The sequence below is a fragment of the Pristiophorus japonicus genome, chromosome 20, assembly GCF_044704955.1.
Source record: "Pristiophorus japonicus isolate sPriJap1 chromosome 20, sPriJap1.hap1, whole genome shotgun sequence".
NCBI classification, from domain to species: domain Eukaryota; kingdom Metazoa; phylum Chordata; class Chondrichthyes; family Pristiophoridae; genus Pristiophorus; species Pristiophorus japonicus.
Window position 1 is genome coordinate 68,556,198 of NC_091996.1, and position 25,495 is coordinate 68,581,692.

General features: G+C 49.4%; 2 protein-coding genes across 8 annotated transcripts in view; both read left to right on the top strand.

Annotated features, from left to right (window-relative positions):
- The window catches only part of LOC139232554 (NADPH-dependent diflavin oxidoreductase 1-like), a 46,225-nt gene extending 35,099 nt beyond the window's left edge, over positions 1 to 11,126 (top strand). For 3 of the 5 annotated variants that reach the window (XM_070862970.1, XM_070862969.1, XM_070862972.1), the window contains 7 exons: positions 2,191 to 2,411; positions 3,400 to 3,507; positions 4,068 to 4,182; positions 7,034 to 7,180; positions 8,395 to 8,513; positions 9,589 to 9,683; positions 10,661 to 11,126. In XM_070862970.1, coding sequence (XP_070719071.1) covers positions 2,191 to 2,411; positions 3,400 to 3,507; positions 4,068 to 4,182; positions 7,034 to 7,180; positions 8,395 to 8,513; positions 9,589 to 9,683; positions 10,661 to 10,805 — 950 coding nt within the window. In that variant the 3' untranslated portion in view covers positions 10,806 to 11,126. Of the gene's footprint in view, positions 1 to 2,190; positions 2,412 to 3,399; positions 3,508 to 4,067; positions 4,183 to 7,033; positions 7,188 to 8,394; positions 8,514 to 9,588; positions 9,684 to 10,660 lie in introns of those variants that run through there. The other 2 variants (XM_070862971.1, XM_070862973.1) reach the window with 2 other exon arrangements.
- A 10,057-nt stretch (positions 11,127 to 21,183) lies between these two features.
- Positions 21,184 to 25,495, top strand: part of alad (aminolevulinate dehydratase) — a 40,068-nt gene continuing 35,756 nt past the window's right edge. Inside the window, exons 1-3 of one of the 3 annotated variants that reach the window (XM_070863453.1) lie at positions 21,184 to 21,254; positions 22,303 to 22,425; positions 22,632 to 22,682. In XM_070863453.1, coding sequence (XP_070719554.1) covers positions 22,310 to 22,425; positions 22,632 to 22,682 — 167 coding nt within the window. In that variant the 5' untranslated portion in view covers positions 21,184 to 21,254; positions 22,303 to 22,309. Of the gene's footprint in view, positions 21,255 to 21,382; positions 21,407 to 21,626; positions 21,650 to 22,302; positions 22,426 to 22,631; positions 22,683 to 25,495 lie in introns of those variants that run through there. The other 2 variants (XM_070863454.1, XM_070863455.1) reach the window with 2 other exon arrangements.

The window sequence follows — 25,495 nt, forward strand, 5'->3', positions numbered from 1 at the left end:
CCTGTGCTAGGTAGCACTCTTGCACCCTTCCATTCACATTGCCCAGTTCCTCTCCCTCTGCTGACCATGGACCCATGGTTTGAAGTCAGGACGGTGAAAACATTGAATGTTCAAGAATTTTCCGCTGCTCCCATTGGCTCTAATCCCCTTGGTGCATGTTGCTGTTCATTCATTATTTGCATGGTGCCTGCTACTCTATTCATTAATTCATTCATTCGTACCTGCTGCTGAATTTATTCATTCAAATATATCCGCTGCTCTATCTATTCACTGCAGTCAGCTGTTATATTACTTCAGTGATACCCACTGCTGAATTAATCTATTCATTAGCATCCATTCGCTACTTAATTAATTAATTTATTCATCGCTATCCACTGCTCTATTAAATCATTAATGCACTATCTACATATAATATATTAAAGTTGTTGCGTATCGTGTATATTTCCTGTAAGGATCACACTCACTTCCTGCCACGCGCTCACTTTCTGCAACGCTTTCGCCATCGCTTGTTGCGAATACCCCTATTATTAAGCAGCAGATTCTCGGACTCACTGTAATCAGTGCCACAAAAGATTGGTTACTGATGCAGCAAAAGGTTTATGTATCATACATACTTCGTGTAACACTGTAACTGACTGTTATAAAGCCGGATATCCTTCCACTAACTGAGCAATGCCACGGGAGGTCTGTTGATTAAATGTTCCAGGTCAGAGGTCCTTCAGTATCTGGTGAAAAGGATGGTCCAGGAACTATCACGGTAGTATATTGGATTCCCTTCAGAGGGACTGGTAATGATAGTGGTAGCAGTAGAATGTTGGAATTAAGCCTTTTTTATTATTTGTACTCTGATGTGGGTGTTGCTGGCAAGGCTGGCATTTATTGCCCGTCCCTCGTTGCCCTTGAGAAGGTCGTGATGGGCCGCCGCCTTGAACTGCTGCATGGTGAAGGTACTCTCGCTGGAGGGAGTTCCAGGATTTTAACCCAGCGATGATGAAGGAACAGCGATATATTTTCAAGTCAGGATGGTTTGTGACTTGGAGAGAAACTCGGAGATGGTGGTGTTTCCACGACCTTTCTGTCCTTTTCCTTCTAGGTGGTGGAGATCACGGGTTTGTGAGGTGCTGCAAAGTAACTTTCGTGAATTGCTGTTGTGCATCCTGCAAATATTACACACTGCAGCCATGGTGTACCAGCGATGATGGGGGTAGTGATATTGAGTCTAGTAGCAAGGGTACATATCAAATGAGCCAGATAACATAACTACAGTATATCCTTTTGGTATTGGAACAGCTTTGTATTCAACCTAAATCTGGTACTGAAATGTAGTACAATCAGCTCGGTGCGCGAGAATGGTGTGCAGTGGCAGTGGTGCACATTAGGACACTGTGTATCCAGCTTGCTTGGCTTGGGTTTGCAGGCCTGTTATATTTTGCCCAACAATGTGATGATAGGCTTGATCTGTTTGCATTAAGTAGCTCCCTTGCATGCGCATAACAGTATCAGTAAGATTTCAGCCAAGGCAATACAACAAGTACCGGGACTGTGCTGAGCACATTCAGAGACGGCAGACTCTGCCTCACCGTGTCGATATGAGTGACTGTCATTCTCAAAGTTTATTTTCTTCTTCCCACTATTTATATTGATTATAACACCAGACTCTCCAACTTGTATCCACGCTGTCCTTTCCACTAACACTGGGGAATGAAGTGTATATCCCCTTGTTCTTCACTTTGTGATTGTAAACAGAATGTAGTCTGTGTCCTGCAGATACCTATGTGCACAGAGCCAGTGTATATTGGGCAGTTTAAGTAAACTCGCTCCCGCTTTCCCACACCCCACAGCATGCTTCCATAAAATTAGGTAAATCCAGCCTCAAATTCCTGAGCTGTCTGATGGGAGTAAGTGGTGGCCATTTGTATTTCATTGTCCTGCACTTACTGTTTCTCCCAAACTGCTGTTCACTGCTGGAATCAGTCGCTGGCCGTTGCATGTGCCGGGGTGTTATCTTGTCGAAATCTTAACTGTGTAAGAAGCACCAAAAGAGATCTAATCAGTGCGCAAGGTATAAGATATGAAGTGGGAACAGCTTCATTGTGATTTAGGATCGAACCCGCCAGATTCCTGCCTTTAGATTTCCCTTGTAGCTCATGTGCTGCCGTGCCTGATATGCCACACTCTCTCCCCCCTCAGTGACACCGCTTCCTGCGCGATTGCCACAGCCCTGTACACTTCAGTACCTGGTGGAGCGTTACCTGGACATTAACTCCGTCCCACGGCGTTCCTTCTTTGACCTCTTGTCATACTTCTCACCCGACGAGATGGAGCAGGAGAAGCTGAAAGAATTCAGCTCAGCCGAGGGCCAGGAGGAGTTGTACAGCTACTGTAACAGGCTTCGCAGGACCACCTTGGAGGTAGGCCGGGGGACAACAACAGCTTGTATTTACACAGCGCCTTTACTGTAGTAAAACATTCCAAGGTCTTCACCGGAGCGGTATCAAATAAAATGAATTTGAGCTACATAAGGAGATATTAGGGCAGGTGACCAAAGGCTTGGTTAGAAGTAGGTTTTAAGGAGCGTCTTAAAGGAGGAGGTAGATGTAGAGAGGCGGTGAGGTTTAGGGAGGGAATTCCACAGCTTAGGGCCCAGGCAGCTGAAGGCACATCCGCCAATGATGGAGCGAAGAAAATGGCGGATGAGCAAGAGACCAGAATTGGAGGAGCGCAGGGATCGCGAAGGGCTGGAGGAGGTTACAAGAGATAGGGAGCACTCTGAAGGTTAAGCCTTGAGAGACCTGCAGGGCCACCTGGTGAGCAGGCACTGGATGATGCGCTGCTCTTGCTGCATGAAGCCATTGCTTTGCAGCTGAGGGGGCATCATCCGTTCACGCGGGGGGGGGTGGGGCGGGGGGTGCTGGTTTGCAGTCATCCATCTAGGAGGATGGCGCTAGGGACAACCTGTTCTGAGGTTGGTGGGAGGAGGAGCGATGCCTTGGGAAGAAGAAGGAGCTCATAGAGGATGTCTATTCAAGAGCGAGGCAGCCAAGGTAATTCAGAGCCAAGGGATGGTGTGGGAGAAGGAGTGGGGTATTCCTGTCACCGCCAGTGGTTTTCTTGAAAACAAATGGCTGAAAGCAGCACCTAAGGATGGGCAAGAGAAGAAAGGTGAAGGTCATCCTTTGCAGAATGCACAGCATGGTGGAGACAAAAACACAACTCCGTTCCCTGGTGATAACATAATGCAAGGTTCCCAGTGGGTCCTGCTGTAACAGCAGCGCCGCTTCGGAACAAGGCAGTGTTTTCTGGGATGTACTTAGAAAAGTAGTGTTTTTTAACACAGTCGTACTTGTTTCTGGTCTCACTGGGTGTGTTGAGTTCTGAAATTCCTGTCTCCTTTCCTAGATTCTATTCGATTTCCCTTTAACCACTGCTGCCATTCCGCCCGACTATCTCTTCGACCTCATTCCCGAAATCCGACCCCGGGCGTTCTCCATTGCTTCTTCACAGCTGGTAAGGACCCCACTCCTTCACTGTTTTCATTTGGGACACTATTGGTCACTATGGGGCAATGTTTCCCCTAATTTTATTTTGGGTGCATGGCCCTTTTAGGGGCTGTGCTGCCCATTCACAATTTTGCACATGCGTGAAATTTAACATGGATGAAGCCGGTCCCGGGCTGTGCAGGGCGGACGGAGAGCTCCCTACGCAGGCTGCAGAATCTGATCCCAAGTATTAACAATGTTCATTTGATAGTTTGCTGATGTAATGCAGCAACATACTGCAGACTGAAAAACATGGCGTTGATGAACAGTGACAGCCCCGTTTGTACGAGGGATATTCTGCCGGCTCTGGATCCGTGTGCGAGATGCAGGCACAAAGGGACTGGGACCTTTGACCGATTGCCCTGCTACAGTGCTAGAATCACGGCTCGTGGCCGCCCAGGCTTCCATTTTGGGGGCTGGATGGAACTTCCCCTGCACCCTATTAGGAACCATACTTTCTGCAACCATCCAATGGTCGGTGGGAATCGATGTGAATGTAAGATTCTCCGTCTGCTTCCTGTTTCCCAGGCTCACTCCAGTCAGATTCAGATCCTGATGGCCGTCGTTCGGTACAAGACCAAGTTGAAGAAGCCTCGTTGTGGCCTGTGTTCCAGTTGGCTGGCATCCCAAAAGCCCCAGCAGAGTAAGTCTCGCCCATTGACCCCTCTTTGATCCACGGTCATCAGTTGCTGTTTGAAGGCTGACTCTTTCTCCACACTGCGGTGTGTGGAGGTTGATGGTCACGACCAGACGGAGAGAGAGCCAGAGACTGACAGCATGGGCGGCTGGCACCGGGACTGTATACGCACGTTTATTAGTTTGTTTTTTAAGGGTGTGTGTGTGTGTGTGTGTGTATATCCTGTGAGGTTTTGCACCTTTGTTGCTCCTCCATTATCCTCCTGTTGGAGTGGGTGGACTGGGTTACCGTGCTCTCAGTACATTGTGACCGATTGATTTTTCTCTCTGTCCTGCAAGGAGACACTAGAACTCTGCTCAGAACCCCTGCCTGCCCCGTGTGTTGTGGCTGAGTCAGCCACTTGGTGGAATGGAGGCTCAAACTCATTCTTGTTTTGCCTTTCTGTTTGCAGTGTTTCATACGGTTGACCACACCGCCTCCACTGGACTTCCCTCGCGTGATTCCGCTCCTTCCTATTGGGCTCAGTGGTACAAATCTCTCCCCTCTGAGTTGGAAGGCTGTGACTCAGGTGCCTGTATCCTGAACCCGCCCACCCCCACTGCCTCACTCAGCATTGGCCCAGTCCTCACTGATCCCTGTACCCCAACACCTGAAATCCTAGTCTATAAATCCCTCTTTGACCGCTCTCCTCCCCTCCGTATCTCTGCAATCTCCTCCAGCCCTATATCGCTCCCCCCCGCCCCCCCCCCCACCCCAGACGCTGTGTTGCGCTGCAGCCTTCTATGTCTCCCATTAGCTGCCTATTGGTGGTGGGGCTCTCAGTTGCCTTGGCTCCACTCTCACCAACTCCTTGCCAAAATTTCTCCCACTCTCATTCTCGCTCTTTCTCTTCACTTTTAAACCTCCTCAAAGCCCCTCTCTCTCTGACCATGCTCCCTGTTATCATCCTAGTCTCTCCCATCCTGGTTGGCTGTCCATTTCCTTACACTAGCCTGTGAAGAGTCAGGAACCTTTCTCTACGCTAAGGGCACTGTATCAATACCAGTTGTTGGTGACTGTCAGCTGGTCCAAGCCCGCTTCATTCTTCCAGTATCTGCTACTGAATAGTCAGTTAAAAATGGTGCTATCTACAGACATCTCAAACTCGTCCCTGGAAGGGGTGGGCTGTGAGCAGCCTTCATTGTCCACGATTTCACATCAGTGGTAGATCCACATAAGATAATCTGATTCTGGGTCATCTCTAACCAGAGGCTTAAAGAGCGAGCAAACTTGCATTTATATAGCACCTTTCATGTCCCTCGGACTTGTGAAGTGTAGTCACTGTTGTAAGGTTGTGAAATGCAGCAACCAATTTGTGCACAAACAAATGACCATGTTAATCTGTTTTTTAGTGATGTTGTTTAAGGGATAAATATTGGCCAGGACCCTGGGGGATAACTCCCCTGCTCTTCTTCAAAAATAGTGCCATGGGATCTTTTGCATCCAACTGGGAGAGCAGCTGGGGCCTTGATTTAACGCCGCATCAGAAAGATGGCACCTCTGACAGTGCAGTGCTCCCTCAGTACTGCACTGGACCGTCAGCCTGGATTATCTCCAACTCCTGGAGTGGGATTTGAACCAACAACCTACTGACTCAGAGGCGAGAGTGCTGGTACTGAGCCAAAGCTGACACAAAAGCATAAAACACAGCATCGAGGTAACTGAGAAACAGTGCAAACAAACACAATCTCCCTTCTGCATGGATTATGAAGGTTTCCTATTTTTAAGAGAGGGGGAAGAAATGCTGCCAACATTGCTAGTCTCACCTCTCGTGGATCAGCGATGGGAGGGCAGTCTGTGATCAGTATAGCTGCCTCTCAATGAGAATCCTGTCTCATAGACTCCAGCAGAGAGCAGGGTGGGTGAGGAATATAGGATGATTCAAGTGGTGCAGTTGTGTTCAGCTTCAAACCCTTTCTGTTGTTACGTGACAATATGGAGGAAATGTTTAGTCTGGTTCTAATGAACTCACAAAACGTCAGTTCAACATATTTATTCATCAAAAGTCCGTGCGAACTAAATTAAACACTTTATTAATGGCCAGTTAACAAGTGTCTATCAGACCTATTCTGATACAAGCCGGTGACTTCACACTCACACTTGGGGTGCTCGTCTAGGGTCAGCTCCTGTCTCCTGCTGTCCCGAAGTGACAGATAGCAAGCGCTTTGTTCCATCATTGTAGTCATTTCATTGCCATATATTGTAACTTTTACAGTTCATTTCAGTCATCACGTTTTAGCTTGTAACCCTTACGTCACTGAGTTTAACACGGCCATCTTCTAACCCTTAGGTCGTCGAACAGATTGCTGAATCCACATAGCCATAGGGGCCTCACCCTTGTCTAAAATGATCATCCTGTTAGATAGCGGTCAGCCACCTTCCATTGCACACACCTCTGCTGAAATACCTTGCTGCATAGCTGGTAAAGTAAGCTATTTAAAATGCTAACTTCTGCTTCCTGTATGGTTTGCTCACAGTGTTTTATCCTGAGTTTAAGGGCTTCAGAAAAGCTATGTGCTTTCTCAGGCTAACTATCTTTACCCATATTGCTACGTTTTATCCTACCCATAATTCTTGCATTATATTCTGCCTTGATTTCAGTGAAAAGCTGGAAAGGCGAATATATATTCTCCAGCAGATAACCTTTGTAAAGAGCGATTAGAGGTGGGAGATACCCATAATCTGATGGTATTAACAGACTGCAAGGCTTTAGGGGACAGCGTTTGCCTGATGAGATCTTGCGTTCCCTCTCTCTGTCACTGACTTCCTTTGGAAAGACCAATCGCTGTGACTAAATCTCCTTCCGTTCCACATGCAGGTGATGTGTATGTGCCACTGTGGGTGAAGAAAGGGGTGCTGCAATTTCCTACAGACACTGAAACCCCTGTTATAATGGTTGGACCCGGCACGGGAGTGGCGCCGTTCCGAGCAGAGATTCAGGAACGTGTTGCTGAGGGAAAGAAAGGTCAGAGGTTGTTGGCTCGAAGCATATTTTGTTGGTTTAGTGTCCAGGGTCAGTAGTTGTTCTGGGATCCAATATTCTAAATGTCTGCTTGTCTGACTTTTTACAGGAAAAGTAAAAAAGAATGTTCATCTCTATAGTGCCTTCACAACCTTAGGAAGCCCCAAAGCGCTTTACAGCCAATGAAGTATTTTTTGAAATGCAGTTACTGTTGTAGTTTAGGCAACAGGGCTGCCAATTTAGGCACAGCAAGCTTCCACAAAAATGACCAAATAATCTGAGTTTTTTTTAGTAATGTTGGTTTCGGGATAAATATTGGCCAGGATACTGGGGATAACTCCCCTACTCTTCGAATAGTGCCGTGGGATCTTTTACATCTACCTGAGCGAGCAGACGGGGCCTCATTTAACATCTGATCTGAAAGACGGCACCTCCGACAGTGCAGCATTCCCACAATACTGCACTGGAGTGTCAGCCTGGATCTTGTGCTCTGGGGTAGGTGCTTGAACCCACAACCTTCTGACTCAGAGGTGAGAGTGCTGCCCACAGCCCAGTCTCTGCTAGCATGGTAGCCAGAGCCGGTGGTATAACCAGGAAATTCCCACGTGCTCTGGGATGCTCTCTGTGTCTCAAGCACGCGTGCTCCTTCAATCTCTCCGAATCACTGAGCTAACACTAGGAGTGATGTTTGGTGCGATTAATATGCTGCTTTATTCCCCAATCACATCACTGAGTGCGCTGAAAGTGATGTGGTGACAATCAGTGCAATCTGCTCACGTGACGTGGTAAAAATAAACACACGTCCACTCACCCACTTCAAGACGTCCTTAGCCTCAGGACACCACTCCCCCTCTACGCTTGCGGCCGACACCTACCTGACTCACGTAGGGTGTCCGTGTTGACTCTTAAAAGGCCTCCCTTCATAGACTTGCAGAGATCAATAAAATGAGGCAAAAGCAATGTTCTTGTTGCCTCCTGAATGGCCAGACATTGCTAACAAATCTGGTCCGTGTAAAGCAATTGCCTTCCCACATCGCAGCTATCTCTCGCCTGCCTGTGGCTGACCAAACCCAGCATGGGGGCTGCCTGGGCAAACGACAGCTCCAAAACACATATTAAAATCACTGATGTCCAAGTCCTTTTTGTAGGGTGGGTGGGGGGAGAGAGGAAATAGCCACAGAATCCTGCATCGTGACAACTCTGCTTTCCACCATTAGACAGTTACCTGTTCTTTGGCTGCCGTGGGAAGTCGAAGGATTTCTTCTGCCGAGAGGAGTGGGAGGAGCTGAACCGGAAGGGCTTCCTGACCCTATTCACCGCCTTCTCCCGGGACCAGGTGAGGCTTGGCCACAGGGCCGGGAGGTGGAGGCTGGGCCTGGTGTGGAGATGGAGCAAACTACCACATTTTAAGTGTGAACTCCACCCATGACTTTCTTTCAGAAACCCTTTGTGGTTGGTATCTTCTGATTTCTGATCAGTGCTACTGCTTAGTATTTTATGAGCCATTTCCATACTTGTCGGTGAGTTTTTGGTGATAAATCTAGAACTGCCAAGATGCAGAACTCACCAAGGTTTATAAAAGGAGATTTAAAGGTAACCCAGGTAGCTGGGCGCTGGCTCTCGGGAAAGAAACAGAGAGGATACTGAATAAGAGAAGCGTCGAGAAACAGGGAGCGATGAGAAATCAATATGGATTTACAGATTGTAGGTCGTTCTTGATGAATTTACTGGAGTTCTTTCAGGATATAACCGAGTTTAAAAACCAGTTGAGGCCGTACCAAGGGCCACTCCTGAATGCGGCTGAACCTTTACATTTTGGTTTGTTGGGGGCTGCCCACCCTTCGGTGTCAAGGTAGTGGGTAGGGGGGGTTGACTCTCGGGCTTCCCTGGGAAATTCCTCCCATCACAACCTCCACAGGCTTCAGTTGAACTTCCACAGGTTAAGACCTGACATGAATCAGGTTGAGGCCTTGTGAAGGCTTCGTTAGAGAAGAGGTAAAGTAGGAAACACGGCAGATCCCACAAGCAAATAACCAGGTAAATAATTGTTTTAATAACTTTGGTTTAGGGATAAAAATTGACATGGACACCGAAGTTCCCTTCTTCGAAACAGTGGCCCTGTGATCCTCTACATCCACCTGAGAGGTTAATGTCTCATTCGAAAGACTGCACCGCTGACAGTGCAGTGCTCCCTCAGTACTGTACTGGAGTGTCAACCCTCTGACTTGGGGGGCAAGAGTGGGACCCACTCAGACAGAAAGAACCAAAAAAAAACACAGTAATGAGAATTACAGCCTTTGGGAGAAAAGGCAGGATTGTTCCTGTCTCGTGTTGGGTTTTGTTTCGGCTCTTCCCAATGGATTTCTGTTTCTCCTGTAAAGTAACAGCAGCTCTGTGTGGTTTCAATGCAGGAACATAAAATCTACGTCCAGCATCGGATAAAGGAGAATGGATCTCTCATCTGGGACCTGATACAGAAGAAAAAGGCCTATTTTTACATAGCAGGGTGAGTGGGTCAGTTATTATTGTTATTATATGATGATAGACTCTCAGCCCCAGGACAGCGGGGTGAGTGGTCGAGTGACACTGATATTAGTGATGGACTCTCAGTCCCAGAACTGCAGGGTGAGTGATTGCTCAGTGAATGGAGAGGTTACTCGGGCAGTGTGTAAAACGGGCTGCTGATTTGCTGTCGCTTGTTTGCACTCTCGCCCAAGATGATGGTTTTATACCCCAATGTGTGGATTTATGAGGAAAGGCTAAGTAGGTTGGGCCTCTACTCATTGGAATTCAGAAGAATGAGAGGTGATCTTATCGAAACGTATAAGATTATGAGGGGGCTTGACAAGGTGGATGCAGAGAGAATGTTTCCACTGATATGAGAGACTAGAACTCGGGAGCATAATCTTAGAATAAGGAGCCGCTCATTTAAAACTGAGATGAGGATAAATTTCTTCTCTGAGGGTTGTAAATCTGTGGAATTCGCTGCCTCGGAGAGTTGTGGAAGCTGGATCATTGAATAAATTTAAGACAGAGATAGACAGTTTCTTAACCGATAAGGGAATACGGGGTTATGGGGAGTGGCAGGGAAGTGGACCTGAGTCCATGATCAGATCAGCCATGATCGTATTAAATGGCGAAGCAGGCTCGAGGGGTCGTATGGCCTACTCCTGCTCCTATTTCTTATGTTCTCCACAGTGTTGCAGATCCATGCTGCAGTGCTTGAGACGGGTGAAAATAACTCATCCTCCAAATATCTCTGTTACTAAGTGTCTTAATTTGGATTGCAGTGGCACATTCTCGCTATCCAGCAGCTCAAGCCTTCACTTTCAGTTCTCACGGGGACAGAGCCAAACAGTCTGACTGTTTTCTGTGTTTTTCTAGGGCATCGTGATCACTCAGTGGCAACAGCTCATTGTTTGAGGTATGTTTGCTTTTCCGTGACTCTTTTCCCAATGTTATTCTGTTTGCTCTCTCCCACAGCAATGCCAAGATGATGCCAGCGCAGGTCACGGACTCCCTGAAGGCTATTTTCCAGTCAGAGGGAGGCCTCTCTGATCCCGAGTCCGAGCACCTTCTTGTGGAACTGGAACGATGCCGACGATTCCAGACAGAGACCTGGTCCTGAGCATCCCGGGAGACGTCGGTTACAGCCAGCAGCGCGTCACTTACACTGGGCTCAGAGCCCAGCCTGCACAGTCTGCCCACCTGGAGTGAGGTGTCAGTGAGTGCAGTCCAATTGCACAGCCCTCGACCCTGGGTTAGGACCCTAGCAAACCTTCACTCACCGCCCCTTTCATTCTGACACTCGGGTGCTGAAAGGAAAGTGATTGTATGTTGTTACGTAATTTATCATTCACAAAAGTGTCCTATCAAATCACTGGTTACCCAGAATCAACCGTGAGGACACTGAACGTTACAATTGAATTAAATAAAATGGATGAAAGTAGCACAGGGTTGGAGATCGGGTTCTGTTTCCCTTGCGTGCAATGTTGATGCTGAGCATGATGGCAGACTCCAAGGCCACAGCCGAGAGAAGCTCCATGTTACTGCTGATGGAGCCCAGAGTCCTCGGGGCGAGGGTGGAGGAGAAGGAGGCAGAGCGTGAAGCAGGAATGGGGTACTGAAGTTGCATGTTCAGCCATGAACTCATTGAATGGCGGTGCAGGCTAGAAGGGCCGAATGGCCTACTCCTGCACCGATTTTCTATGTTTCTATGTCTGGCTTTGTCATGCAACTGAGCTGCCAGATAAGGGGCCGATGAAACGCCAAAGCTGCAAATCTTCACTCGTTCCTGAGAGTGCACCCCCCCACCACCTTCAGCCTACCCCCAGAGTCGGAGTCACCTGGCTCTCCTCACCAGGGTCATCATCGTCATAGGTAGTCCCTCGAAATCGAGGAAGACTTGCTTCCACTCAAAGTGAATTCTCAGGTGGCTGTACAGTCCAATACGGGAATTACAGTCTTTGTAACAGATAGGGCAAACACTGGTTGAAGGAAAGGGTGGGTGGGGAGCCTGGTTTGCCGCACGCTCCTTCCACTGTCTGTACTTGGTTTCTGCATGCTCTCGGCGATAAGACGCTAGGTGCTCAGCACCCTCCCGAATGTTCTTCCTCCATTTAAGGCGGTCTTGGGCCAGGGATTCCCAGGTGCCGGTGGGGATGTTGCACTTTATCAAGGAAGCTTTGAGGGTGTCCTTGAAGCGTTTCCTCTGCCCACCTGGGGCTCGCTTGCCTTGTAGGAGTTCCGAGTAGAACGCTAGCTTTGGGAGTCTCATGTCGGGCATGCGAACAATGTGGCCCTCCCAATGGTCAGAGTGGTCAGTGCTTCAATGCTGGGGATGTTGATCTGAGTGAGAACACTGACGTTGGTGCGTCTATCCCCCCAGTGGATTAGGTCGTCCCATCTTCTGTCGTCGAACTACAGTACGCGGATGACGCGTCTGCGCACACTCAGAGGCCGAACTCCAAGCCATCGGCACTGGGTACCAGCACGGACACACACCTCCGGGGCCAGCGAGCGTCTCTACACCAGGTGAGCTCTCCAGCATCGCAATCCAGTATTGTGGAAACGGGGGAGACTGAGGAGGTGGGGGAATGTCACCTCTCCAGAGACCGACTCGAAGGGGGCCATGGACCCGTGAGCGAGCGGAGTGTGAGTTAACGGCTGCTGGTGGAGCACCAGAGGGGCATGATCAATGGAGTCCAGGAGAAATTTATTGCAATAAAAGGCAAGAACAAGCTAGCCAGTCATGACACACCATGGATGAATAAAGGAATAAGGGCTACATTGAAACTAAAGAAAAAGCCATTAAGTACATAGACAACAAAGGAGAGGATGACAAAAGGGAATACGAAAAGGTTATGAAAGAAGTCAATAAATAATTAAGAAGGCAAAGAGAAACTACAACATTAAATGATCAAGGAACTTAAAAATAAATAATAAGGTACAGACACATAACAAAAGAAAAATCAAGATAGTGATAGGGCCACTAAGCAGTACGATAAACTTACAAGTAATGACAGCGAAATAGAGGTACTATTAAATCATTACTTTGCCTTGGTATTTACCCGGGAGACTTAACATGATGGACATGACATTAGAAGAAGAGATCAAAAAAAATATGAAGACATTTAAGATAGAAAAGGGGGAGATAATAAACTAGATAGGATAAAACCCCCGGTCCTGCTGGATTACATCCACACATACTAAAAGAAGTTAGGGAAGAGATAACAGAGGCACTAGTACAAATATTATAAAAATTGATTAGAAAAGTGCCAGAGAACTGACAGACAGCTAATGTGATTCCTATATATGAAAGGGACATAGAACAGGTCCAGGAAACTATAGACCAATTAGCTGAATGCTGGTGGTAAGAAAGACAATGGAATCTTTACTCAAAGATGTAATAATAGAAAAACATCTAGAAACTGAATAATTTATAATAAAGAGCAGTCAGCACAGATTCAAAAAAGGAAGGTCATGCTTGACTAATCTTACTGAACCCTTTGAAGAAGTAACAGAAAGAGTAAGCAGGGTAAGGTAGTAGATGTCAAATATTTGGATTTTCAAAAGGCCTTCAATAAGGTAGCTCATAGTACTACAGTCAGAGCATGTGGAGTCAGGGGACAGGTAGCAGAATGGATAGCAAGCTGACTACAAAACAGAAAACAGAGTCGGGGCTAAAGGTTGTTACTCAGATTGGCAAATGGTATGAAGTGATGTTCCACAAGGATCGGTGCTCGAACCACTGTTGTTCACCGTTTATATAAATGATTTGGTCTTGGGAATTGGAAGTACAATTTCAAAATTTGCAGATGACACCAATTTGGGGGGTGTAGTTAATACAGAGGAGGTCTGCGACAAAATACAAGATGACATTAATATACTTGTAGAATGGGCGCGTAATTGGCAAATGAACATCAATGTAGATAAGTGTGAGGTAGTGCATTTTGGTAAGAAGAATAAGGAGGCCACATACTCCTTGGAAAATAAATGTCTAAATGGGGTAGAGGAGAAAAAAGGTCTGGGGTACAGATCCACATATGACTAAAAGTAGTGACGCATGTTAATAAGACCATAAAAAGCAAACAAAGCACTGATGTTCATTTCTAGAGGGATAGAATTGAAAAGCAGAGAAGTTATGGTAAACTTGTATAGAACCTTGATTCGATGACACTTGGGAGTACTATGAACAATTCTGGTCTCCATATTTTAAGAAGGACATAGAGGCATTGTTGAAGGTGTAAAAAAGATTTACTAGAATGATACCAGTACTGAGGTTATACCCATTAGGAAAGATTGAGCAGGCTGAGGCTCTTTCCTCAAGAAAAAGAGGTGACCTGATAGAGGTTTTCAAGATTATGAGAATGTTTGTTGGGGTAGAAGTACAGAAGATATTTCCACTTGCAAGTGAGACCAGAACTAGAGGCATAAATATAAGATAGGCACTAATTAATCCAATAGGGAATTTAGGAGAAATTGCTTTACCCAGAGAATGGTTAGAATCTGGAACTCGAGGAGTAGTTGAGATAAATACCATAGATGCATTCAAGGAGAAGCTCGGTCAGCACATGAGGGAGAAAGGAGTGAGTAGTAGGATATTGTGATGGGATTAGATGAAGAAGGGCAGGTGGAAGCTTGCGTTGAGCATAAACACCAGCACAGTCCTGTTGGGCCGAATTCTGTTGGGTTGTAAATACATTTTCGATAGGGATGGGCGAGGCCTAAAGTAGAAAAGTTACCCAGTCCAGATGGTTTGCATCCTAGGCTGTTGAAGGAAGTAAGGGTGGAAATCACAGAGGCTCTGGCCAAAATCTTCTAATCTTCCTTAGATATGGGAGTGGTGCCAGAGGATTGGAGGATTGCAAATGTTACACCCCTGTTCAAAAAAGGGGAGAGGGATAATCCTGACAAATACAGGCCTGTCAGCCTAATGTCGGTGGTCGGGAAATGTTTAGACACAATAATCCAGGAAAAAAAATAATTGGCACTTGCAAAAATATGGGTTAATAAGTGAAAGCCAACAGGGATTTTTTGAGTGACTTGATTGAGTTCTTTGAGGAAATAGCAGAGAGAGTTGACGAGGGTAGTGCAGTTGATGTTGTGTATATGGACTTTCAAATGCGGTTTGATAAAGTACCACATAATAGACTTGTTAGCAAAATTGAATCTCCATGGGATTAAAGGGGCAGTGGATATAAAATATGTTAGAGGATAGAAAGCCGAGAGTAGTGGTAAACAGTTCTTTTTCAGACTGGAAGGAAATATACAGTGGTGTTCCTCAGGGAGTTGGGACCACTGCTCTTTTTGATATATATTAATACAGGGCATAATTTCAAAGTTTGCAGATGAAACAAAACTCGGAAATTTAGCAAGCAGTGAGGAGGATAGCAACAAACTTCAAGAGGAAATAGACTGGTGAAATGGGCAGACCAGCATCGGGGGATAAAAGAGCTAGCTCGAGCAGTGCAAGCGGACCTGTGAAGAGAAAAAAATAGAATTATAGTGACGTCACAGGAAAGCAGGTAAACTTGGGCATTGGTTTAAAGTAAGAGCCATGATTACAGGTTAAAAACTATATATAGATAATTGAAATTTCAAAACTTGAAAACCTAATTAGTTAAATAAAATACATCAGAGATGGCAGGGCAGGTGATGTGTTATAGCTGTAGCATGTGGGAGCTGGTGGACACCAGTGTGATCCATGGCTGCTACATCTACAGTAAGTGATGGCTGCTCGAGGAACTTCGGCTCAGAGTTGATGAACTGGAGTCTGACCTTCAGACACTGCGATACATCAGGGTGGGGGAGAGTTACCTGGACACTGTGTTCCAGCAGGCAGTCACACCCCTTAGGTTAAATAATTCAAATTTGGTCTGGTTAGGGACAGAAGGGTGTGACTACGAGTGAGGCAGGTATGGGGATCCAGAAGGTAGCACTGGAGGAGCCTCAGTCCTTGCACTCGTCCAATAGGTACGAGGTTCTTGCAGCCTGTGTGGACGAGAGCAGAGACTACAGGGAGGATGAGCAAACTGATTACAGCACCGTGGGACAAGGGACCATTCAAGTTGGGGGTGTAAAAAGGAATGTAGTAGTGGTAGGAGATGGTATAGTTAGGGGGATAGATATTGTTCTCTGCAGCCTTGAGCATGAGTCCCGAAGGCTGTGTTGTCTGCCATGTTCCAAGGCTAAGGACATCTCCTCTGGGCTGCAGAGGAACTTGGAGTGGGAGGGGAAAGATCCAGTTGCCGTGGTCCACGTAGGTACGAATGGCATAAGTAAGATAAAGAAAGAGGTTCTGCTGAGGGAGTATGAGCAGCTAGGGGCTAAATTAAAAAGCAGAACCACAAAGGTAATAATCTCTGGATTACTACCTGAGCCATGAACAAATTTGCATAGGGTAAATAAGATGAGAGAGATGAACGTGTGGCTCAAAGATTGGTGTGGGAGAAATGGGTTTTGATTCATGGAGCACTGGCATCAGTACTGGGATAAGAGGGAGCTGTTCTGTTGGGACGGGCTTCACTTGAATCACGCTGTGTCCTGACGAATCGAATAACTAGGACTGTAGATAGGGCTTTAGTGGGGGAGAGGATTCAGGTGAGCGGAAATTGAGAAAGGAGAAGGCAATAGTGCAGTGTAGCGATAGGGGTAATGATAACCAGAGTGTGACAGAAAGGGACAAAGCGTATACACATAAGAGTGCATCAGAAAGTGGGATCACAGTAGGAAAAAATGGTAAAAAGACAAAATTAAAAGCTCTTTATCTGAATGCATGCAGCAATCATAACAAGATAGATGAATTGATGGCACAAATAGAAATAAATGGGTATGATCTATTAGCCATTACAGAGACGTGGTTGCAAGGTGACCAAGGCTGGGAACGGAATATTCAGGAGTATTTGACATTTCGGAAGGATAGGCAGAAAGGAAAAGGAGGTGGGTAGCTCTGTTAATAAAAGATGAGATCAGTGCAGTAGTGAGAAATTATATTGGCTCAGAAGATCAAGATATAGAATCAGTTTCGGTGGAGATAAGAAATAATAAGGGAAATAAGTCACATTAGGATTAGTCTATAGACCCCCTAACAGTAGCTACAGTATAGGACAGAGTATAAATCAAGAAATAATGGAGGCTTGTAAGAAAGGTACTGCAATAATCATGGCTATTTTAATCTTCATATAGATTGGACAAATCAAATTGGAAAGGTAGCCTCGAGAAAGAGTTCATAGTGTATTCAGGATCGTTTCTTAGAACAATACATTGTGGAACCAACCAGGGGGCAGGCTATTTTAGATCTGGTAATGTGTTATGAGATAGGATTAATTAATGATCTCATAGTAAAGGATCATTTAGGGAAGAGTGATCATAGCAAGTTAGAATTTCAAATTCAGTTTGAAGGTGAGAAACTTGGGTCTCAAACTAGTGTCCTACACTTAAATAAAGGCAATTACAAAGGTATGAAGGCAGAGTTGGCTAAATTGGACTGGGAAAATAGATTAAAGGGTAAGATGGTAGATAAGCAGTGGCAGACATTTAAGAATATATTTCATAACTCTCAGCAAAGGTATATCCCAGTGATAAAGAAAGACACTAAGAGAAGTGTGAACCATCTGTGGCTAACTAAGGATGTTAAGGATGGTATCAAATTGAAATCAAAGGCTTACAATGTTGTGAAGATAAATGGTAGGCCAGAGGATTGAGACATTTTTAGAAACCAGCAAAGGATGACTAGAAAAATAATAGAGAGAAAGTAGATTATGAGAGTAAACTGGCAAGAAATATAAAAACAGACAGTAAGAGCTTCTACAAGTATATAAAAAGGAAGAGAGTAGCTAAAGTAAACATTGGTCCCTTGGAGGATGAAACTGGGGAATTAGTAATGGGAAATGGAAATGGCAGAGACTTTGAACAAATATTTTGTCTCGGTCTTCATGGTGGAAGACACTAAAAGCATCCCAATAATATATAATCAAGGGGCTATTGGAAGGGAGAAACTTAGTAATTGTTTTATCACTAGAGAAAAAGTAATGCGCAAACTAATGGGACTAAAGGTGGACAAGTCCCCTGGACCTGATGGCCTGCATCCTAGGGTCTTAAAAGAAGTGGCTGCAGAGATAGTGGATACATTGGTTGTAATCTACCAAACTTCTCTGGATTCTGGAGAGGTCGCAGTGGATTGGAAAACCACAAATGTAATGGCCATTATTAAGGAAGTAGTAGCGAGACATTTAGAAAATCATAGTACAGTCAAGCAGAGTCAGCATGGTTTTATGAAAGGAAAATCATGTTTGACAAATTTGCTAGAGTTCTTTGAGGATGTAACAAGTAGGATAGATAAAGGGGAACCAGTAGATGTAGTATATTTGGATTTCCAAAAGGCATTCAATAAGGTGCCATATAAAATGTTACTACACAAGATAAGAACTCACGGGGTTGGGAGTAATATATTAGCATGGATAGAAGATTGGCTAACTAACAGAAAACAGAGAGTCAGGATAAATGGGTCATTTTCAGGTTGGCAAACTAACTAGAGTGCCACAGGGATCAGTGCTGGAGCCTCAATTATTTACAAGTTATATTAATAACTTGAATGAAGGGACCGAGTGTAATGTAGCCACATTTGCTGATGATACAAAGATAAGTGGGAAAGCAAGTTGTGAGGAGGACACAAAGAATCAAAGGGATATAGATAGGCTATGTGAGTGGGCAAACATTTGGGAGTATAATGTGGGAAAATGTGAGATTATCCACTTTTGTAGGATAAAAAAAACAAATTATTTAAATGGAAAGAGATTACAAAATGCTGTGGTACAGAGGGATCTGGGGATCCTTGTACATGAAACACAAAAAGTTAGCATGCAGGTATAGCAAGTAATTAGGGGATGGAGTATAAAAATAGCGAAGTCTTGCTACAACTGTACATGGTATTGGTGAGACCACACCTGGAGTAGTGCATACAGTTTGGTCTCCTTTAAGGAGGGATATACTTGCATTGGAGGCAATTCAGAGAAGGTTCACAAGGTTGATTCCTGAGATGAAGGGGTTATCTTATGAAGAAAGGTTGAGTAGGTTGGGCCTATACTCACGAGTTTAGAAGAATGAGAGGTGATCTTATTGAAATGTATAAGATTCTGAGGGGGCTTGACAGAGAGAATGTTTCCCCTCGTGGGAGAATCTAGAGCTAGTGGGCATAGTTTCAGAATCAGGGATTGCCCATTTAAAATCAATGAGGAGGAATTTCTTCTCAGAGGTCCATGCATCTTTGGAATTCTCTACCCCAGAGAGCTGTGGAGGCTGGGTCATTGAATATATTTAAGGTGGAAATAGACAGATTTTTGAACAATAAGGGAGTCAAGGGTTATGGGGAGCGGGCAGAGAAGTGAGGCCAAGATCAGATCCGCCATGATCTTATTGATTGGCGGAGCAGGCTTGAGGGGCCAAGTGGCCTATATCTGCTCCTATTTATTATGTTCTTATGTAAGCTGTGAGGAGGACACAAAGAGCCTGCAAAGGGAGATAGACAGGTTTAGGTAATAAGGTGGCTAATGGAGTATAATGTGGGGAATTGTGAGGTTATTCATTTTGGTAGGAAGAATAGAAAAAATAATTTTTAAAATGGTGACCAATTATTAAATGCTGGTATTCAGAGGGATTTTGGAATCCTCGATCAGAAAGTTAGCATGCAAGTATAGCAAGCAATTAGGAAAGCAAATGGCATATTGGCCTTTATTGCAGGGGGCTTTGAGTACAAGAGTAAGGAGGTCTTATTACAATTGTACAGGGCTTTAGTGAAACCAGACCTGGAGTACTGTGCACAGTTTTGGTCTCCTTATCTGAGGAGGGACATACTTGCAATGAAGGTTCACTAGATTGATCCCTGGGATAAGAGGGTTGTCCTATGAGGAGAGATTGAGTTTAGAGGTGATCTCATTGAAATATATAAGATTCTGAGGGGGGTTGCCAGGGTAGATGCTGAAAGAGAGGCCAAGATCAGATCCACCATGATCTTATTGATTCAGAGAGTTGTGAATTTGTGGAATTCTCTACCACAGAAAGTTGTGGAGGCTAGTTCGTTAGATATATTCAAAAGGGAGTTAGATGTGGTCCTTATGGCTAAAGGGATCAAGGGGTTTGGAGAGAAAGCAGGAATGGGGTACTAAAGTTGCATGATCAGCCATGATCATATTGAATGGTGGCACAGGCTTGAAAGGCCAAATGGCCCAGTCCTGCACCTATTTTCTATGTTTCTATGAAAGGTTGTTTTTCCGGCTGTAGAGTCGAGAACTGGAGGGCATAGTCTCAGGATAAGGGGTAGGCCATTTGAGACTGAGATGAGGACTAATTTCTTCATTCAGAGGGTTGTGAATTCTTTGGAATTCTCTACCCCAAAGGGATGTGGATGCTCAGTCATTGAATATATTCAAGGCTGCGATGAATAGATTTTTGGACTCTAGGGGAATCAAGGGATTATTGGGATCTGTGGGTGTTGAAGATAAGCCATGATCTTATTGAATGGGGGAGCAGGCTCAAAGGGCTGTTTGGCTGCTCCTGCTCCTAATTCTGATTTTCTTATGTTACTAAGGTGGAAGTCTTGGTGATGGTGATGGACTGTGATTTGCATCAATGTATAATATTGCATCAGGAAGGTTTACAATAGACAAGCCTGACTGACTGTTTCAACCAGAACTCTCATCACTCTGAAATCAACTCATGGACCGGGTAGAATTTATTCAACTCAGTGTTGGAATGAATGACTGACTGGTTCCCACTACCAGCTTCGTGCTCCTGGTTCGAGCTCCATCAAACGACACAGCTGTACAAGGTGGTCTGCAACCTCTGGGTGCCCATTACCACCAGTCACCAGTTCCGATCCATTGTTGGAGCCTAAACCAAAGGGTGAGCTTTTGGCCAGGGCTCTCCCTGACCCACCATTCAGGCTACAGAGTCTCATTCCCCAACCATCTTCCCCAGGAGAGTTTCTTTGGGTTCAGGGAGGGGCTGTAGTGTGGACCCTGTGGGTCACTGCCCATCCGCACTCACCCAACATGGCCCTGCACCGGGAGCCTCACCCATGCACCGCATCAGACCCCGCCCACAATCTCAGGCCCCGCCCACAATCCCTCGCCCGCCCATCCACACACACCGTCCAGGCCCCGCCCACCCACATACACTGCCCAGACCCCGCCCACTGCACAGGTCCCGTCCACGGCCTCACATGCATCGCATCAGACCCCGCCCACAATCCCTGGCCCGCCCACTGTCCAGGCCCCGCCCGCCCTCAGATCACGCCCTCTGCCGAGGACCTTCCCCCAGCGGCCCCGCCGTCACCAACCACTCCGTAGTGCGTGCTGGCCCTGCCCCCAGCTCGTGGTTCCCGCACCAGACTACGGTGATTGGCTGCGCTCTGAATGCGGGTTCCGGTCATTGTTCCGCTGAACCAATCACTCGCGCCTTCTCCCTCCCGCGCGCTGCCTCGCCCCCGGCATCTCCATTCACAAAACACAACATTGCGGCCCCGCCACTCACTACTTCCGGGTTACTGTGCTGCACTGCAGGGGGAAGCGGAGCCGAGGTAAGAGAGTGGCCGGAGGACAGGGACTATAACTAACTCGTGATCAAAACTGTAACTAATTACAGTAACCGATTCTGTAACTAACTAGTATACAACACAGTACCGGTCTCTGAGATTGAGCTGTTTGATAATTAGCTGAATGGTGCAGCCTGGTAAGTTCGATCAGTAAAGGGAATTACTCCTGACAAGAGTCTGAACAGCAGAGTGCTTTAATATTTGATTTCCTGGTCTGTCACGTCTGCGACTTTGATATGTCACACCTGCATCGAAACCAACACTTTTCAGGATGTGGCTTATGCTGACGAGGCACCCGATTCATTGCCCATCCCTGAGCTTGCGTCCTTTACAACTGAGTGGATTACTGGGCTGCTGGAGGTGGAATTGGGAGTGAAGCAGTGAGTGTGGGGCAGGCCAGGGAGAGCTGGCAGGTTCCCTACCCTCCGACACAGCAGTCAACCCGTTGGGCTTTTCCCACAATTTGGCAGTTTTTACACTGGTGCCAGTCCATAAATGACCAGAGTTTAGTTTCACAACTTTGCACGGTGGGATTTGAACCCACAGATTACAGAGCCACCGTGCTCCATGCCCATCGACACACAACTGTCCAAGGAGAAGTTGTCTCTGAGCCAGTCCTGTAAAGGACCCTGGCAGCAGGTCATTCACGCTCTCCTCTCAACCGCACCAAGCTCCTGATTCCCTGGAAATTCTTGAAGATTTTTGTGCAGTAAAGAAAACATTTGAAGTTCAGTTCTGACCCTCTGAAGTATTCAATGGTAGTCGAGATGGCAATGTCTGGCTAGGGGGAGGGGAATGGGAGTGGCACTGGAAGGTGGAGTGACAGCGGTACTGCTTAGTGGGCTGCTTTCTGCTCAGGCGATTAGAGACGAGAAGTCCTTCCCCCGATAGGTTCTGAGTTTTCTGGTCAAACCTTTAGCACAGTGCTCGGCCCGCCCTGAATCCCAGTCCTGCCAGTGTGCGTGCCGGGCTCTGTCTGCAGTTTTCTCTCTGTGTTTTACTGCGTTTGTAAGTTCCTACGTTTCTTCCCCAGTGTCAGGATGATGCAGACAGAATCGCTCTTACACAGCGGCTACTCGCACCCCCTGCTCCGTGCTTGGCAGACCTGCGCTACCACCTTCACCGCAAGCAACCTGATCTACCCCATCTTTGTAACGTAAGTGCGGGCGGGGGAAGCGACAAGGAATGTGACCCTGAGAGTTTTATATAAAACATGAGTACACCACTACACCCGTTCCATTGAGAATGGCAATGCTGCGATTGGTCGCGGAGTTGGTGGTAGTTCATGCCCAGGACAGGTGCAGGCTCAATGTTGGTGCTCTGTGACATTGACTGACTGACATTTACTGTCTGCCCTTTCAGTGATGATGCCAATGCCGTGGAACCCATTGCCAGCCTCCCGGGACAGGCCAGGTAGGAAAAACTTTTGTGTAGTGTCCCGCTGTGGGAGTGACTCCCTCATCCTCCTCTCTCCCTCTCTTTCTCCCTCACCTCCTCCCCTCTTTCTATCTCACTCACACTCCCTCACCCCCAGGAAGGATAGGCAGAGAGGAAAAGGAGGCGGGGTGGTGTTGCTGGTTAAAGAGGAAATTAATGCAATAGTAAGGAGGGATATTAGCCTGGATGATGCAGAATCGGTATGGGTGGAGCTGCGGAATACCAAAAGGCAGAAAACGCTAGTGGGAGTTGTGTACAGACCACCAAACAGTAGTAGTGAGGTTGGGGACAGCATCAAACAAGAAATAAGGGATGTGTGCAATAAAGGTACAGCAGTTATCATGGGCGACTTTAATCTACATATTGATTTGGCTAACCTAACTGGTAGCAATGCGGTGGAAGAGGATTTCCTCGCTCCCCTCTCTCTCTCTCGCTCGCGCGCGCGCCCCCTCTCTCTCTCTCGCGCACGCGCGCGCCCCCTCTCTCTCTCTCGCTCGCGCGCGCGCCCCCTCACTCGCTCGCGCGCGCGCCCCCTCTCTCTCGCTCGCGCGCCCTCTCTCTCTCGCTCGCGCGCGCCCCCTCTCTCTCTCGCCGCGCGCGCCCCCTCTCTCTCGCGCCCGCCCCCCCGCTCTCGCGCGCGCCCCCTCTCTCTCGCGCGCGCCCCCTCTCTCTCGCGCGCGCCCCCTCTCTCTCTCGCGCGCCCCTCTCTCTCTCGCGCGCCCCTCTCTCTCTCGCGCGCCCCCTCTCTCTCTCGCGCCGCCCCCCTCTCTCTCGCGCGCGCCCCCTCTCTCTCTCGCGCGCCCCCTCTCTCTCGCGCGCCCCCTCTCTCTCGCGCGCGCCCCCTCTCTCTCGCGCGCGCCCCTCTCTCTCGCGCGCGCCCCCTCTCTCTCGCGCGCGCCCCCTCTCTCTCGCGCGCGCCCCCTCTCTCTCTCGCGCGCGCCCCTCTCTCTCGCGCGCGCCCCCTCTCTCTCGCGCGCGCCCCCTCTCTCTCGCGCGCGCCCCCTCTCTCTCGCGCGCGCCCCCTCTCTCTCGCGCGCGCCCCCTCTCTCTCGCGCGCGCCCCCTCTCTCTCGCGCGCGCCCCCTCTCTCTCGCGCGCGCCCCCTCTCTCTCCGCGCGCCCCCTCTCTCTCGCGCGCGCCCCCTCTCTCTCGCGCGCGCCCCCTCTCTCTCGCGCGCGCCCCCTCTCTCTCGCGCGCGCCCCCTCTCTCTCGCGCGCGCCCCCTCTCTCTCGCGCGCGCCCCCTCTCTCTCGCGCGCGCCCCCTCTCTCTCGCGCGCGCCCCCTCTCTCTCGCGCGCGCCCCCTCTCTCTCGCGCGCGCCCCCTCTCTCTCGCGCGCGCCCCCTCTCTCTCGCGCGCGCCCCCTCTCTCTCGCGCGCGCCCCCTCTCTCTCGCGCGCGCCCCCTCTCTCTCGCGCGCGCCCCCTCTCTCTCGCGCGCGCCCCCTCTCTCTCGCGCGCGCCCCCTCTCTCTCGCGCGCGCCCCCTCTCTCTCGCGCGCGCCCCCCTCTCTCTCGCGCGCGCCCCCTCTCTCTCGCGCGCGCCCCCTCTCTCTCGCGCGCGCCCCTCTCTCTCGCGCGCGCCCCCTCTCTCTCGCGCGCGCCCCCTCTCTCTCGCGCGCGCCCCTCTCTCTCGCGCGCGCCCCCTCTCTCTCGCGCGCGCCCCTCTCTCTCGCGCGCGCCCCCTCTCTCTCGCGCGCGCCCCCTCTCTCTCGCGCGCGCCCCCTCTCTCTCGCGCGCGCCCCTCTCTCTCGCGCGCGCCCCCTCTCGCTCGCGCGCGCCCCCTCTCGCTCGCGCGCGCGCCCCCTCTCTCTCTCTCGCTCGCGCGCGCGCCCCCTCTCTCTCTCTCGCGCGCGCGCGCCCCCTCTCTCTCTCTCGCTCGCGCGCGCGCCCCCTCTCTCTCTCTCGCTCGCGCGCGCGCCCCCTCTCTCTTCTCGCTCGCGCGCGCGCGCCCCTCTCTCTCGCTCGCGCGCGCGCCCCCTCTCTCTCGCTCGCGCGCGCGCCCCCTCTCTCTCTCTCGCTCGCGCGCGCGCCCCCTCTCTCTCTCTCTCTCGCGCGCGCGCCCCCTCTCTCTCTCTCGCTCGCGCGCGCGCCCCCTCTCTCTCTCGCTCGCGCGCGCGCGCCCCCCTCTCTCTCGCTCGCGCGCGCGCGCCCCCTCTCTCTCGCTCGCGCGCGCGCGCCCCCTCTCTCTCGCTCGCGCGCGCGCGCCCCCTCTCTCTCGCTCGCGCGCGCGCGCCCCCTCTCTCTCGCTCGCGCGCGCGGCCCCCTCTCTCTCGCTCGCGCGCGCGCCCCCTCTCTCTCGCTCGCGCGCGCGCCCCCTCTCTCTCGCGCGCGCCCCCTCTCTCTCGCGCGCGCCCCCTCTCTCTCGCGCGCGCCCCCTCTCTCTCGCGCGCGCCCCCTCTCTCTCGCGCGCGCCCCCTCTCTCTCGCGCGCGCCCCCTCTCTCTCGCGCGCGCCCCCTCTCTCTCGCGCGCGCCCCCTCTCTCTCGCGCGCGCCCCCTCTCTCTCGCGCGCGCCCCCTCTCTCTCGCGCGCGCCCCCTCTCTCTCGCGCGCGCCCCCTCTCTCTCGCGCGCGCCCCTCTCTCTCGCGCGCGCCCCCTCTCTCTCGCGCGCGCCCCCTCTCTCTCGCGCGCCCCCTCTCTCTCGCGCGCGCCCCCTCTCTCTCGCGCGCGCCCCCTCTCTCTCGCGCGCGCCCCCTCTCTCTCGCGCGCGCCCCCTCTCTCTCGCGCGCGCCCCCTCTCTCTCCCGCGCGTGCCCCCTCTCTCTCGCGCGGCCCCTCTCTCTCGCGGCGCTGCC